The following is a 15916-nucleotide window of genomic DNA, read 5'->3' as shown; positions in this document are numbered from 1 at the left end:
TTCAGAAGTTACATTCAGTTAATTTTGGTACTCACTAGGTCAGCCCATACTCAAGGGGGGGGGAATTAAAGAAGGACATGAATAGCAAGAGACAGGGATCACCAGGACCCATTTTAGAGGCTGGCTACCCCAATAACATTGTGATTTTCCTAAATTTACGTGTTCTGATATATTTTCTGTGATTCCTTAATATTGTCTACATAACAATCATATCATTGGCACATAAATTTTACTTCTTTCTTTCCAATCTGTATGCATTTTATTTTATTTTCTTGCATCATTGCACTGGCTAGGACCTCCAATCATTATTGAATAGAGGTAGTAAGAGTTGACACTCTTGCCTTATTCCTGAAATACAAGGAAAGGGACAAAGTGCTCTTTTTTCATCCTCATAGATATGATACTGGAGGTTTTTCATGGATGTTCTTTATTCGACGGAAGAAGTTCCTTCAGTTCCTAGATTGTAGAAGAGTTTTTATTATGAATAGGGTGAAGTTTGACAAATGCCTTTTCTGCATTTAGAGATGATCATGTAAGACTTCTCCTTTATTCTATTAATATGGTGAATTATATCAGTTAATTTTCAACTCTTAAATAAATCTTGCCTTCCTGGGCTAAACTGAACTTGGATATATTTTCTTTTTGTAACACTGGATTTGCTTTGCTAATTGGTTTTTAGGATTTTTTCAGCTATATTTATTAGATAGATTGGACTATAATTTTTGTTTTCCATAAGTCCTTGTTAGATTTTGGTATTAAGATTAATATGGCTGCTTCATAAAATGAGTATATACTTGAACTGAAAGAAATAACCAGTGAGTATTAGAATGTTAACTTTTGGGGGGTTCAAATTTAAACATGAATTTAAATTATCAGACATCTCACAGCTTTAAGTATTATATATCATGCTGCCTCTTATGCTTTGTTCCTTGGAAAATGTGTTTTATTCTTAGGGCTTTTAAAGCAACATGTTTTTTTATAGTTTTCTCTATACCTGATCTTTCTTCCTGTATTCAGATTCATTTTTGTCATTTCCATTTTTGATGTCTTAACTATTATATTAATTTTAGGGGAAATCATGCATTCCACCTTTCATCTCAGACTTCTTATTTCAGGTATAGTTGATGTACAATATTGTATAAGTTTCAGATGTACAACATGTTATTTGTGTTCTTTTTGATGGTAGCCATTCTGACAGGTGTGAGGTGATATCTTATTGTTGTTTTAACTTGCACTTCCCTGATGATTAACAATGTTGAGCATCTTTTCATGTGCCTGTAAGTCATCTGTATGTCTTCTTTGGAAAAATGTCTATTCAGATCTCCTGCCCATTTTTTAATCAGGTTGTTTGCTTTTTTGATGTTGAGTTGTATAAGCTGTTTATACATTTTGAATACTAACCCCTTATCAGTCATATCATTTGCAAATATTTTCTCCCATTCGGTAGGTTGTCTTTTCGTTTTGTAGATGGTTTCCTTTGCTGTGCAAAAGCTTTTAAGTTTAATTAGGTCCCGTTTGTTTATTTTTGCTTCTGTTTCTTTTGCTTTAGGGGATAGATCCATAAATATTGTTACGATTTATGTCAAAGAGTGTTGCGCCTGTATTTTCATCTAGGAGTTTTATGGTTTCTGGTGTTACATTTAGGTCTTGAATCCACTTTGAGTTTATTTTTCTGTATGGTGTTAGAGAATGTTCTAATTTCATTCTTTTACATGTAGTTGTCCAGTTTTCCTAGCACCATTTACTGAAGAGACTGTTTTTTCTCCATTGTATATTCTTGCCTCCTTTGTTGTAGATGAATTGACCATAAGTGCATGGGTTTATTTCTGGACTCTTTATTCTGTTCCTTTGATCTATGTGTCTTTTTTTATTCCAGCACCATACTGTTTTGATTAGTGCAGCTATGTAGTATAGTCTGAAGTAAGGGAGTGTGATTCCTCCAGCTCTGTTCTTCCTTTTCAAGATTGTTTTGGCTATTCGGGGTCTTTTGTGTTTCCATACATTTTTTAAAATTATTTGTTCTAATTCTGTGAAAATGTCCTTTGTATTTTGATAGGGATTGCATTGAATCTGTAAATTGCCTTGGGTAGTATGGTCATTTTAACAATATTAATTCTTCCAATCCACGAACACAGCATACCTTTCCATCTGTTTGTGTTGTCCTCAATTTCTTTCATCAGTGTCTTATTGTTTTCCGAGGACAGGTCTTTTACCTCTTTAGGTTGGTTTATTCCTGGGTTTTTTATTCTTTTTGATGCAATTGTAAATGGGATTTTTTCCTTATTTTCTCTTTCTGATAGTTCATTGTTTGTGTATAGAAATGTGACATATTTCTGAATATTAATTTTGTATCTTGCAACTTTACCAAACTCATTGATGAGGTTTAGTAGTTTTTTGGTGGTGTCTTTAGGATTTTCTATATATAGTATCATATCATCTGCAAACAGTGACAGTTTTACTTCTTTCTTCCCAATTTTCATTCCTTTGATTTATTTTTCAGTTTTTTTAAAGTGTATTCACAGAGTTGTGCAGTCATCACCACAGTCAATTTTAGAACATTCTCATTACATCAGAATGAAATCCTTTGCCCATTAGCAGTCACTCCTCACTTCTCACCAACCTTCCTGTCCCTAGACAACCACTCTTTAGTTTTGTCTCAATGAATTTGCCTATTTTGGATATTTCATGTACATGGAAATATATAATATGTAGTCTTTTTAAACTAGTTTCTTTAACTTAGCATGATAATTTCAAGGTTTATTTCTGTGGTAGCATGTATTAGTATCTCATTTCTATTTATTGCCAAATAATATTAAATTTTATAGGCAGTACCACATTTAACTTATCTATTCATTTATTGATGGCATTTGGGTTATTTATACTTTTTGATTATTATGGAAAATGCTGCTGTGAACATATATGTGTAAGTTTTTGTGTGGACATACATTTTCATTTCTCTTGGTACATGTCTAGGAATGCTGGGTCAAATAGTAACTCTGTTTAACTTTTTGAGGAACTGCCAGACTGTTTTCCAGAGAGGCTGCACCGTTTTATGTTTCCACCAGAAATCTATGAAGGTTCTTATCTGTCCTTTTACATAATGGCTAACGATGTTGAACATCTTTCCATGTACTTTTTGGCTATTTGTGTAACTTCTTTGAAGAAATATCTATTCACATCCTTTTAAATTGGGTTGTCTTTTTTTATTTAATATTTATTTATTTATTGGCTGCATTGGGTCTTCGTTGCTGTGTGCAGGCTTTCTTTAGTTGCGGCGAGCGGGGGCTACTCTTCGTTGCGGTGCACAGGCTTCTTGTTGCAATGGTTTCTCTTGTTGCAGAGCACAGGCTCTAGGCATGCAGGCTTCAGTAGTTGTGACACCCAGGCTCAGTAGTTGTGGCACATGGGCTCTAGAGTGCGGGCTCAGTAGTTGTGGCAACATGGGCTTAGTTGCTCCGCAGCATGTGGGGTCTTCCTGGACCAGAGTTCGAACCCATGTCCCCTGCATTGGCAGGCGGATTCTTAACCACTGTGCCACCAGGGAAGTCCGGGTTGTCTTTTTATTGTCGAGTTCTCAGTGTTCTTTACATATTCCATTTACAAGTCCTTTATCAGATATATTATTTGCAAAAATTTGATCCCATTCTGTGCATTGTTTTTTCACTTTCTTGATGGTGTCATTTGAAGCACAAATGTTTTTAAATTTTGATGAAGTCCAATTTATTTTTGTTGTTGTTGCTTGTGTTTTTGGTGTCATATCTAAGAAACCATTGCCTAATTCAAGGTTGTGAAGATTTATACCTATGTTTTCTTCCAAGAGTTTATAGTTTTAGCTGTCACATTTTGGTCTTTAATTCATTTAGAGTTAATTTTTGTAAATGCTGTGAGTTATAGGGGCCCAACTTCATTCTTTTGCATGTGGATAGCAAGTTGTCCCTGCACTGCATGTTGAAAAGACTGTGCTTTCCCTTTGATTTTCTTGTTACCCTGGTTGAAAAATCAATTTATTATAAAAATGAGTGTTTATTTATGTTTAATTCATCTGTATGTCTGTCTTTATGCCAGTACCACACTCTCTTGATTATTGTAGTTTTGTAGTAGGTTTTAAAATTGGCAAGGGTGAGATCCCCATTTTTTTCTCCTTTTTCAGGAATATTTTAGGTATTCTGAGTCCCTTTCATTTCCATATGAGTTTTAGGATTGGATCAATTTGTCAATTTCTGCAAATAAACCTGCTGAGATTTTAATGGAGATTGAGTTGAATCTGAAGATCAATGTGGGGAGTACTGCCATCTTAACAATATTAAGTCTTCAGGTCATGAACATGGAATGTCTTTCCATTAATACAGGTGTTTAATTTCTTTCAACAATGTTTTTATAGTTTTCAGTGTCTTGCTTCTTCTGTTGCAAAATTTCCAAGCAAGTCTTGCAAGTTTTCAAGTCTTGCTTCTTCTGTTGAATTTATTCCTTTGTATTTTATTTTTCTTGATGCAGACGTACATGGAATTGTTTCCTTAATTTCTTTTGGGGGTTGTTCACTGTCATTGTATAAACATACAGTTGACTTTTATATATTAATCTTTTATCCTGTAACCTTGCTGAACTCCTTTATTAGTTGTAATAGTTTTTAAGTGGATGTTTTAGAATTTCTGTATACAAAATTGTGTCATGTAAAATAGAGATGGTTTGACTTCTTTCTTTAGAATCTAGATACCTTTTATTTCTTTTCCCTACCTAATTGCCCTGACTATAATCTCGAATACAAAGTTGACTTGCAGTGGCTAGAGCAGACATCCTTGTCTTGTTTGTGATCACAGGGGGAAAGCACTTAGTCTTTCACCATTAAATATGGTATTAGATGTGGGTTTTTCATAGATGGCCTTTTTCAGGTTGAGGAAGTTTCCTTTTCTTCCTATTTACTGAGGGTTTTTTTTTTTTTTTTAATCATGAATCATTGTTGGATTTTTTTCAAACACTTTTCTGCATCTATTTGGATGATCATGTGGTTTTTGTCCTTTATTTTATTGATATGGTATATTACATTAATTGATGTTTGATTATTAAACCAACTTTTCATTCCTGGGTTAAATCCCAATTAGGCATGATGTATAATCCTTTTTTTTTTTTTTTTTTTTTAATGTTCCTGGATTGTGCTTGCTGGTATTTTGTTGAGGATTTTTGCATCTACATTCATTTGCTGTTGTTTTGTAGTTCTTAGAGCTCTTTTGACATAGATTGCTGTGTTTCTCATTTCTTAAAGCACCTGTGTTCCTTTAGACAGTACATTTTAAATTACAATCAAATGTTAAAATTTGTAAAGAGGGCATTAAGATGATTTCACTGCCATATATATATATTTATATAAATATATTTTTTTAACCATGAAAGCTCTTCTTTTTCACCATGCATTTACATTTGCTTAAAAACAATATCTCCCTTTCTGTCGGCTAGATGTCCTGTGAAATCTAGTACATCTAATCTCTCTAAATCTTATCCACTAAGTTAATATTGAGAATTTATAGAATGCTACCAGCATTCTCTGCTTCTAAATGTGAGATATCAATCAGGGAAAGAAATTTATCTGGTTGACCATTGGTGAGCTGCAATTAATTCTCTTTGGGATAGAAGCTTCGTTGCCTTGACCTTGTCTTTCACATTAGAAAGACATTTCTGGAGTACCTAGAAGAACATTGGGGGTATGTAAAGCCATAAAATAAATCTCTTCCTAGAACATCAGTTTTACTAAAAAGTTTAGAATAGATGGGTATGGGGAAACTTTTTATATTAAAAGAGAAAGGATTGCTTTACGGAGAAAAATACAGAATGTGCAGGGATGTTTAAGCTAAAACATAAGCCTTCAAGGAAACTCAGGTTTTTTGCCATGGTTTTCAGCCCAACCACCCAACTCCAAGTGTATGAATTCTCTTTCCTGGTTAGATAAGAGTACAGTTTGTGGACATTATTGAGAAATACTCTGAGATGTTAAATAAATGCTGAAATGATTATTTCTTTATGAACAGACTATTGTCCTCCTTGTAAATAATTAACAAACCAACACTGGGAATATCCTCTTGACCAGAGTTTTCAACTTTTCTATCCTATTAGTCAAATATTTCCCTTTTTTGTGTTTACATTCTCATTTTGTTAACTAGCTTATTGCTGTACCCTAAATGAGATAGAGGATTAGGTATTTTTATGTTACTTTGTGGTCTGAGAATGCTTTGATAAAAAATGTAGATCATGATACCAGATAATTTCTCATACATACACCTCATGGGAAATATTATTGAACATAAATTAAACAGGAAGACATATTTCAGAGTGGATATAAAATCTTGAGTTTGTTTTATTGGCAAGTCCTTTGCATTTAAAGGATGTATTAATATACTTGCTCCTATTAACTATGCTAATAGGCCACAGAGAAGCCATGCATATCTTTAGATAGGCCTATAGAAGTGTTGCCTTTTGTGCTTAACACAGCTTGTTAAGTTTATAGCCTTCCAGAGCATAATAATTGCTAACGGGTAGTCTAATCATAGCAGCATAACAGAAAAGATTTTCTTTTTTTAAAAAAAAACCCTGTTTAAATAGTGTAGCAACAAAATTTTCAAATATCTCTAGAAACTAAATTTAGGAAAGAGTGGTTCTTCTGGATAGAGCACTTTAAGTTTTGGGAGAAGCTCATCATAGCCACTGGCATTATTGAATATATGTACAAGCATTTTTTGCCGTCAGTGATCCCTAGAGTTTTCATGGATTTTCTTCAGGTTTGACAAAGGGAGTAAGTAAATGCTGGGGTATATGTTTTGACCTGGCAGTCTCTAGACATACTTTCTGCATTTACTTTAATGTTAGGTAAATGTGGCAGTGTACTTTGTTGTTACTGTTTTTATGACCTTGGAAGCCTTGCTTTCTTGAACAAACAAATCTTTGGGTCATTCCTCATATTTATATGGCTTTTATGAATGGAATTGAAATGACAGGGGCCATTGTGAGGTTCCTTTTGGATATCCCATAACTGGATAAACTTACTGTGATTATTTTTTCCTATAGTAGGCATTCAGTTAATATTTTTTAATAAGTAAATGAAAATAAATCTTCTCTTATCTGCTTATGGATTTTCCTCTTCAGTCTCATCTTTAAGATTTGACCAATCTAAACAGGGAGAGAATTTGCCATATATTTTCTCACCTTAACAGTGTTTATTCTCTCCTTACAATATATAGCATTACCTATTACATCTTTCTTTTATGCATAATCCTACAGATTCATCACTTCTTTTGTTTTACATTAACCTCATGCGAAATTTTGCATTGTTACACTTTTTAATATTTCTCTTGTCATCCTCTCCCACTGCCTCTTTTAGCCTATGGCTGTAGCTTTTGCATAGATTACGGTATTGTATGCCTTGTACCCTGACCAGATGTTTGTTAACTTCTTTCTTATCTCTTTACAAATGCTCTCCATATTTGTAAAGGACATATATATAGTTCCAGTATGTTTATAGTATAGTAAAGGAAATTATAGAACTTAAGCTGGAAAGAATTTTAAAATTGTCTAGTCTAGCCTTGTTTGTTTACAAGTGGGAGTAATGATGCCCAGAGAAATAAGCATGCTTTGCCACAGTCATCATATGTACGTGGTGTTCTGATTTACAGTTTGGGGGTGTACTTGATCTGGAACAGTTTCCTAGCAAAGGTGTTTCAGAAGCCGGTTGATAGATTGAAGAGGAGCGATTTGGATGATAGAATTAATTAATGGTTCAAATGTTTGACACTTTTAGAAAAAACTTAAGAGGCAGTGGGGAATTATTGTGAAAGATGTTAGTACAAATGTGGTTGAGGATAATGACAAGAAAAGTGAAGGCATTGTAAAAAGATGGCAACAAGGGAGCAGGCTAACCTGAGACCATATTACAAATCCTCTACGTATGTGTATATTTGTTCTTTGTTTAGTTGTGTTGATTCCTTGTAATTGTATCAGTATTAGAGATTATGCTTGTAGAAAGAAGGTCCTGAGTCCCAAACATGAGCCTAGTATTATGCCAAATGTAAATAATAGGAGCCGGGAAAATGATTTGAATGTCATGATAAGCAAGAAAAAATAAAGCTATTTTTTGAACATTACTATATGTCATGCACTTTCACACAAATTAATTCAAAGACAAGATGCAATCAACTCTTGAACATTCAAAATTCTAATTTTCATTCTGTTTATTTCATTGATCTTAATATCCCCACCAGAAAGCTAGCAACAAAGGAAAGGCTGTGGAGTTCGTGTTATTCAGAAATTGCTCTGGTGGAGTACAGGTGTGGGAGGAAATAAATTTAGATGCTCAAAGAAAAGATTCGGCTTCCCTGTGGATTTCACTAACACATATCCCTGTGTGATCTTATAGAATAAAATGTGTTGTACTCTCTTTGGAGAATTAATCACCAGTGACAGAAATTCAGAGCCAACATCTCTGTTCACAGAGTAACATGAAAATTAGGGTTGTCATTTTAAGGTAAGTTTTAATGTTGTTTAGGTTTTTTTCTTCCCCCCCCTCTGTGCTCTTATCAGAAACCACCCATTTTTGATAGGATTGAGTTGGAATACCTTTCAGAGTTAAGCATTAAAGATACATATTTTTGGTCAGTGTTTTTTACTTTATAATCCCTTTTTGAACTAAGAATAAATGTGCAAACCTTCTTTTATCTTAATGCCATTTAAAAATTCCTGTCCAGTTATTTATATGCTACTGAGGATTGCAGGGTATTAGTACCAGGAAAAAGTAAAATCACCTATGTATGTTTAATGCAATATATATATTTTTTTAATTAATTAATTAATTAATTAATTTAATTTTGGCTGTGTTGGGTCTTCGTTTCTGTGCGAGGGCTTTCTCTAGTTGCGGCAAGCGGGGGCCACTGTTCATCGCGGTGCGTGGGCCTCTCACTGTCGTGGCCTCTCTTGCCGTGGAGCACAAGGTCCAGATGCGCAGGCTCAGTAGTTGTGGCTCACGGGCCCAGTTGCTCCGCGGCATGTGGGATCTTCCCAGACCAGGGCTCGAACCCGTGTCCCCTGCATTAACAGGCAGATTCTCAACCACTGCGCCACCAGGGAAGCCCTTAATGCAATATTTAAGCGATATATATGTTGTTTATTTTATTGACAGGATTTAAATAGAAGTATGAAAAAGATCTAAATCAAAATAAATTGTGCCTTATTTGATAATGAAGAGATGAAACCTTTGTTTTAAAAATTGGATATTTTTCTGTCCTGGATCATAATTGGGAACCCATAAAGTATAGGACTTTCCATATTTAAGACAATTCTGATTATTGCAAAAATTTTTGATGTAAAAACCACATGCATATTTTATTACAAAGGTATGGAATATTGCCTTGTGAAAGATTAATTTTAAAAAATTCAAAAAACATGAAGTATCCCTGAAGAAACCAGCATACCTCTGGAATAAATCTAGTTTTGGTAAACCACAGCTGTAGGCACATATTTTACTTTATTCTCATGGGCATTTTCTTTTCACTTGTATTTTTTTCAGAGTAAGTGAGGAAAAGGAAGTAACAGAAGAAAGACTCAAAGCTGAGCAGGAATCATTTGAGAAGAAGATCAGGCAGTTGGAAGAACAGAATGAACTGATCATAAAAGAAAGGGAAGATATCCTTTTTGAAAGTCCTCTTTTTTAACGTGCAGAAAGTTTGACTCTTTCATGAAGAAAATGTAAACTCCAGAGAAATAATTGTTCTAATTTATAACAGAGAGTAAATCTGCATGGGCTGCCATTTTTAGGCAGTCAGAACGACACTTAACAGCATGTGTTGTTGCTTCCTTTGTGCTTGATACAGTCGTCCAGCTGTTCCACTGCTGCTATTATACTGTGGAGCACACATTTGTCAATTCAAAGAGACAATAAGAAATTTGGGCATTAAAATGTAGTGTTGGAACTTTATTAAATTCCGTTCCACTACTGTAATTGAGCCTGAACCCTCTTTGTCTTTGGTATTCTTTCTAGCTAAAGCTTTGACAGTTCTAAGGAATTCTATTCTGAAATCATAAAAATAAAAAAAATCAGTTGTAACTTATAGATGTTGTAATTGATAAATGTTTCTACTGCAACATAATACCACCAAACTATTCTCATGAAAGAGAAAACTGTTGGGTTTAGAATTAGAGAGAGGGTTATGTGTGTGTGAGTGTAAATATGTATAATTTCATTATTTGTAAGAAAGTAAAATTAAAAATGGTGTTTTAACTTAAGAATTGTACTTTAGGGGATATGTGAGTTGAAATAAGCATATTTCTGAAGTTTGTTTTGACTGGGTAGATACTTATCTTTGGGTGTTTTTTGCAGTGACATTGAGAAGTGACTGTGCCTAAAGTTAGGATGCTGGATCTGCCAGCTAAAGGAGTACGTGAATGCTTAAAGGAACGATTGTCCTTATTGTCAGTAGCATCATTTACTTGATTTTTTTTTTTTAGATTTTTTTTTTTGATGTGGACCATTTTTTAAGTCTTTATTGAATTTGTTACAATATTGCTTCTGTTTTATGTTTTGGTTTCTTGGCCCCAAGGCATGTGGGATCTTAGCTCCCCGACCAGGGATTGAACCCACACCCCCTGCAGTGGAAGGTAAAATCTTAACCACTGGACCACCAGGGAAGTCCCCCATTTACTTGATTTTAATAATTTTTTTGAAGATTCTTTGAGTGTCAAAAATGATCATATATTGACAGTAACTATACCTTTGTGAAAACCAGGGAAATAGAAGCATAAAGATAAATGAATTCACTGGAAAAAAAAGCACAAAAAATAACAATAAAAATTGAGTTCTGAACTTGTGTTTTTCAAACAGTGGGAGTGCGTGATTGCAAATTAATAGAATCAGAATTCTCCGATTTGATTTGTGGAGTAGAACATTTGTTAGTTTTATGGGCCCCACAGTTCGAAAGGAGTACTTTTTCAATTTTTTTTTTCTATATTTCTTTAGCATTTGAATAATCATCTTGGGCCTTCTCTTTTCTTTGCTTTCATTGACTTTATTGCGCTGGGTTGTCAACTCTCAGGCTACGCCCCCCACCTCTGTGATTTTCTTCTTGCTACTTTTCTCTCTTGGTTAAAATAGCACTGTTTAGTCAGAATTCACAACTGTGCTCAGCCAGTGTTAGTCTTTCACTTTGCAAAAGGAATAGTGACTCAGGACCCTAGCACTTTCAAGAAAAGGTGGACTAGGAATGCTTTTATTTGTAACAGAAGTTCACTTTACAGGGTCTATTTCTTTGCACATAACAATTCTGGAGATAAGTGGCCTCTGGCATTGGTTCAGTGGCTTAAAGTTTTCAGTGCTGGGTCCGTACAGTTCTCTTAGCTTCTTCTAAGGGTTGCAGGATTCCAGGTTTCAAGATGGTTGCTCCAATTCCAGGTATTAACATTTGCATTAAGGCAGAAAGGGGAAGGAAGACGTTCTGGTAGTTGTGACTCCCTGTCCTTTTTTTTTTTTTTTTGTCCTTTTTCATAAATACATAAAATCTTTCCCAGGGCATTTCCCTCGACTCTGCCCCCCAGCAGTCTTTCATGAGATATTTATTGTCCTGAACTTTATCACATGGGCATGCTAATCTGCAAGGGAGGCTGAGGAAGTGAGCGTTTAGCTTATCCAATTTAGACAGTGGGAGGCAGCAGGGAAGGGGATTGGAAATGAAGTCAGCCTCCAACTCTGGTAACAGAAGTAGGGGAGATTGAAATCACTTTTAAAAAAAATTTTTTATAATTTTTATTTTTTTGCCTGCTCCATGTGGCATGTGGGATCTTAGTTCCCCGACCAGGGATCGAACCCATGCCCCCTGCATTGGGAGCATGGAGTCTTAACCACTGGACCGCCAGGGAAGTCCCTGAAATCACTTTTTAAATACAGAGGAGGTGGTGATACCTTGATCTTCCCGGAACAAGATAAATAAATAAATATTATGTCAAGTGGAATTGGGGTGAGTTGGAGAAATAAGGTGAGAGAGGGAGGAGGTAGCAGACAATTTAGAAATCCTGGCCACGGTTAGAGTGCGGCCTTGTTTATCTGTATGCTTAACAAAAACGTGTGGCTGTCTGATAAAGCAGAATTTAACTTTGGTGGACTGTTACATTTAGCACTCTTCTGGATCAAGATTAATTGTATTTAGTGTCGAAGCAGTCTGAACTCAGCATGGTTATGGACAGAATAGTTTCTTCTATCAGGGTGAATGTTAAGATACCCCCAGGTGATTGTAGTGACACAGTTTTTCCTGTTTTCGTAGAACATAGGTCAGCAAACTACTGCCATGGGCCAGATCTATCAGGGTGCCAGCTAAGTGCCGCCACACACATTCATTTATGTATCTTCTGTGGCTGTTCTTGCGCTACAGCTGCAAGTGGTGCAGTTGCAACAAAGACCCTGTGGCCTACATAGCCCTAAGTATTTACTATCTGGCCCTCAGCAGAAAAGTTTTCTCGCCCCCATCTACCTTTTAAGATTAAAGTAAAGGAAAAGGCATGTAAATAAGTCAAAGACTTAGACATGTGTTGTAGTTAGACCTATTTTGCATTTGGTATAAAAGGATTTGGTTTGAGCATTTATTATTATTATTGTGAGTGAAGATTGGAGTAAATGTTAGACCATGTTCAAAAATTAAAATGGTTTAGTTAGTATAATTGGTTTAAGATTTTTTGAATCACCTAAAGATAAGTGGTATTCGTAGAACGTGTCAAAGAAAAGAGAACGGAAGATATGATTAAAAAACAGTGACATCCATGGTTTGTATTCCAAGTAGATTGCTCAAGTACAAATCTCCTTTACCAGTATAAACTTGTCAAAGGTTAATATAGATGATTTTATAGTACATAAAACTCTGTAAAACTTAGAAACATAAAACAAGGATATGATTTAAAACAATACAGTTTTAACTACAGATACATTAACCTCTCGTACATGAATGATTCAGACTCATATACATGAAATCAGATAATTTCAAATTATTTTAAAGCCTGTTTCTGTGTGAGGAACTATATGGATTCTGATTTTTGGCATTTTAAAGGTGTGTTATCCTAATTTATGGGTGTTTTGTTTTTAAAATTCTAATAACGGGATTTATTGATCAACTGTACGAACCCAGACCAGTCCAGTCCCTTAGTAGAAAAGAGTAAAGATATTTTACATATTTGCATTTGGATCAGGCTTCTGAAGGATTTGTTCTTACACTAAGTAGAGAATTTATTACTAAAACATAAAAATCCTTGGTAGTTTTCGGTCTTCGAACAAAGAAAGCGTATTTCTTGAGAAATTAACTACATAAATGAATATGCCATTTACAAAGTCAAGCAATCTGATGAGCCTAGTAGATTTTTGCCTAGCTAAATGAGTATGAACAGAGAGAGAAATCTGAACTGTAGAGAGAAATATGCCCAATAGGAATAATTCTAAAACATGTTAGCATGTAATAGTATAAGACACAGGATGTAGCCATTACAAAAGTTGATTAATGTTTGAGCTGATTGTATTTCCAGAACATAGGTCTCAGGTCAGGATGGCATCAAAAGCTTACAGAAGGAAAGTAAAGTTTGATGTTTTCTGATTTCACTGTTTTAACTGACAGAGCAAGGGAAGTGACAGAGAAGAAAGCACAATGGGCTTTAGAGTCAAAATTGTTTCAGCACTGCCTAGCTGTCTGACCTTGGGAATGCTACTGAACTTTTCTAAGTCTCTTTTTTTCATCTATAATATATGGATAGCTAATAATGCCTTTTTTGCAGGCTTGTTGAAATTTGGCAGACTCTTTACATTGTGTGTGTAAAGAATCTAGCAGTGTTTCTTACTTTGGGACACTGAAAAAAACGATAGCAATTCTCGTTATTACTACTAGATGGATGAAAGATGAGTTGACTAGCTTCTCTGTTTCTCACTTCTGTGCCTTTCTTCAGTGGGGTTTTGATGGTTTTCATTAGGTTAAGCAGGTGCTTAGGCTGCTTAGAGGCCCAGTAGGAGAGTGAAATTGATCTGTTCTCTGCTTTATCTTCTATTTCTATGAAAGAGGAAACCTTTCTGCATCATATATACCAGTTAGGTGCTCATTGAGAACAAACCAGGTCTTACTTTCCTCTCCCAGAAACCAGACTGACAGAAATGTTTGTTTTTTTCTCCTTCTGGTCTGTTTCCATTGTCTCTCTGATTGAGACTTAGTAAATTGAAGAGGTTTAGAGGTACTTAGAGCTTAGATCCTCAAGCGCATTGCATCAGAGGTTGTTTTAGAAACCTTGCTCTAGGAAGAAAGAATTTTAAAGGAACCAACCTTAACCTTTTTGAGGAATGTTTTAGAATGAGCCAAAGGTCTCAGTATGTCTATGCTGAAATTAGACTAGAAAAAATTCACAAGAATTTAATCTAATTATGTAAAAAGAAATCATCTGTTCAAATACCAATAATACTTCAGAGGTATTCAAAGCTTTCTATTTAACTATATACATCTCTGCTACATGAGCCGAAGTACCACCATCTGATAGACTTTTACCAAGAATAGGAACCATACTGTAGGAAGCTCTATCATAGATCTGGATGCAGTGGTCTTGGGTGGGTAGGCAGGGTGGGAAAAGATAGTAAATAGAAATAAGTTTCATGAGAAAGGAAATGAATTTCAGAAGAAAGGGTACGTCTTCCCTTTTATTTATTTATTTATTTATTTATTTATTTATTTATTTATTTATTTATTTATTTATTATTTTTGGCTGTGTTGGGTCTTCGTTTCTCTGTGAGGGCTTTCCCCAGTTGCGGCGAGCGGGGGCCTCTCTTCATCGCGGTGCGCGGGCCTCTCACTGTCACGGCCTCTCCCGTTGCGGAGCACAGGCTCCAGGCGCTCAGGCTCAGTAGTTGTGGCTCACGGGCTTAGTTGCTCCGCGGCATGTGGGATCTTCCCAGACCAGGGCTCGAACCCATGTCCCCTGCATTGGCAGGCAGATTCTTAACCACTGCGCCACCAGGGAAGCCCCACGTCTTCCCTTTCTAATTAATCTTTCTGATCCTTCATAAGAAAAGGCAGGAGATTCTCCAGTCTTGGAAATAGTTTGGGGAGAATTAAAAATCTAAACTTAGTGAAGAAGCCTGTAGGCAGAGGAGATGGTATTGTGGTGTCTGGCAATGTGGTATACGAATATAGCAAAGTATGTTGCCCAACACCTTATCAGCCTTTTTGTTTTGAATAAATATTGGGGTTTTGTTTTTTTATGTTTACAAATTGAATTTTATGGTGGTAGGATATATTCTGTGCACATGGATAGTCAGTTTATTCCATTTAACAAGTGCTAGACAATGTTGTTTTACTAATCTAATAACTATCTCTAGTACTGTAGAAGTTGTGCTTTTGGGGGCCATTTTATTTGCTCTGTGATGCTGTATAGCTTTAGCAGGTTTTGGACCATTATTATTGTATATTATCCTGGAATGTCATTATAAATCATAATAACAGATTAAATAACCCTTCACATTTGTATTACAAAGAAATAAGCATGCTTAAGGAAAGAACTAGTTATTACTAGTATTATTGTTGCCTAAGCTGTTCTTTTTTTTTTAAATTAATTAATTAATTAATTAATTAATTTTTGGCTGTGTTGGGTCTTCGTTGCTGCGTGCAGGCTTTCTCTAGTTGCGGTGAGCGGGGGCTACTCTTTGTTGCGGTGCGTGGGCTTCTCGTTGGTTGTGGTGGCTTCTTTTGTTGCGGTGCACAGGCTCTAGAGCGCGGGCTTCAGGAGTTGTGGTGCACGGGCTTAGTTGCTCCGTGGCATGTGGGACCTTCCCGGACCAGGGCTTGAACCCGTGTCCCCTGCATTGGCAGGCGGACTCCCAACCACTGCGCCACCAGGGAAGTCCTCTTAAGCTCTTCTTAAAGATTATGTTGTT

General features: G+C 35.6%; 1 protein-coding gene across 11 annotated transcripts in view; it reads left to right on the top strand.

Moving 5' to 3' along the window:
• Nucleotides 1-15916, top strand: part of KIAA1328 — a 382354-nt gene that overhangs the window by 53967 nt on the left and 312471 nt on the right. For 9 of the 11 annotated variants that reach the window (XM_082354295.1, XM_082354286.1, XM_082354294.1 and 6 more), the window contains one exon: nucleotides 9545-9660. The exons of the other annotated variants lie outside the window; for them this stretch is intronic. In XM_082354295.1, the coding sequence (XP_082210421.1) occupies nucleotides 9545-9660 (116 nt within the window). The remainder of the gene's footprint in view (nucleotides 1-9544; nucleotides 9661-15916) is intronic. 11 annotated transcript variants of the gene reach the window in all.

The sequence above is a fragment of the Balaenoptera borealis genome (genome assembly GCF_965194805.1).
Source record: "Balaenoptera borealis genome assembly, chromosome: 14".
NCBI lineage: Eukaryota > Metazoa > Chordata > Mammalia > Artiodactyla > Balaenopteridae > Balaenoptera > Balaenoptera borealis.
Note: the sequence above shows the minus strand (reverse complement) of the source record. Positions and strands in the feature narration are given on the sequence as shown.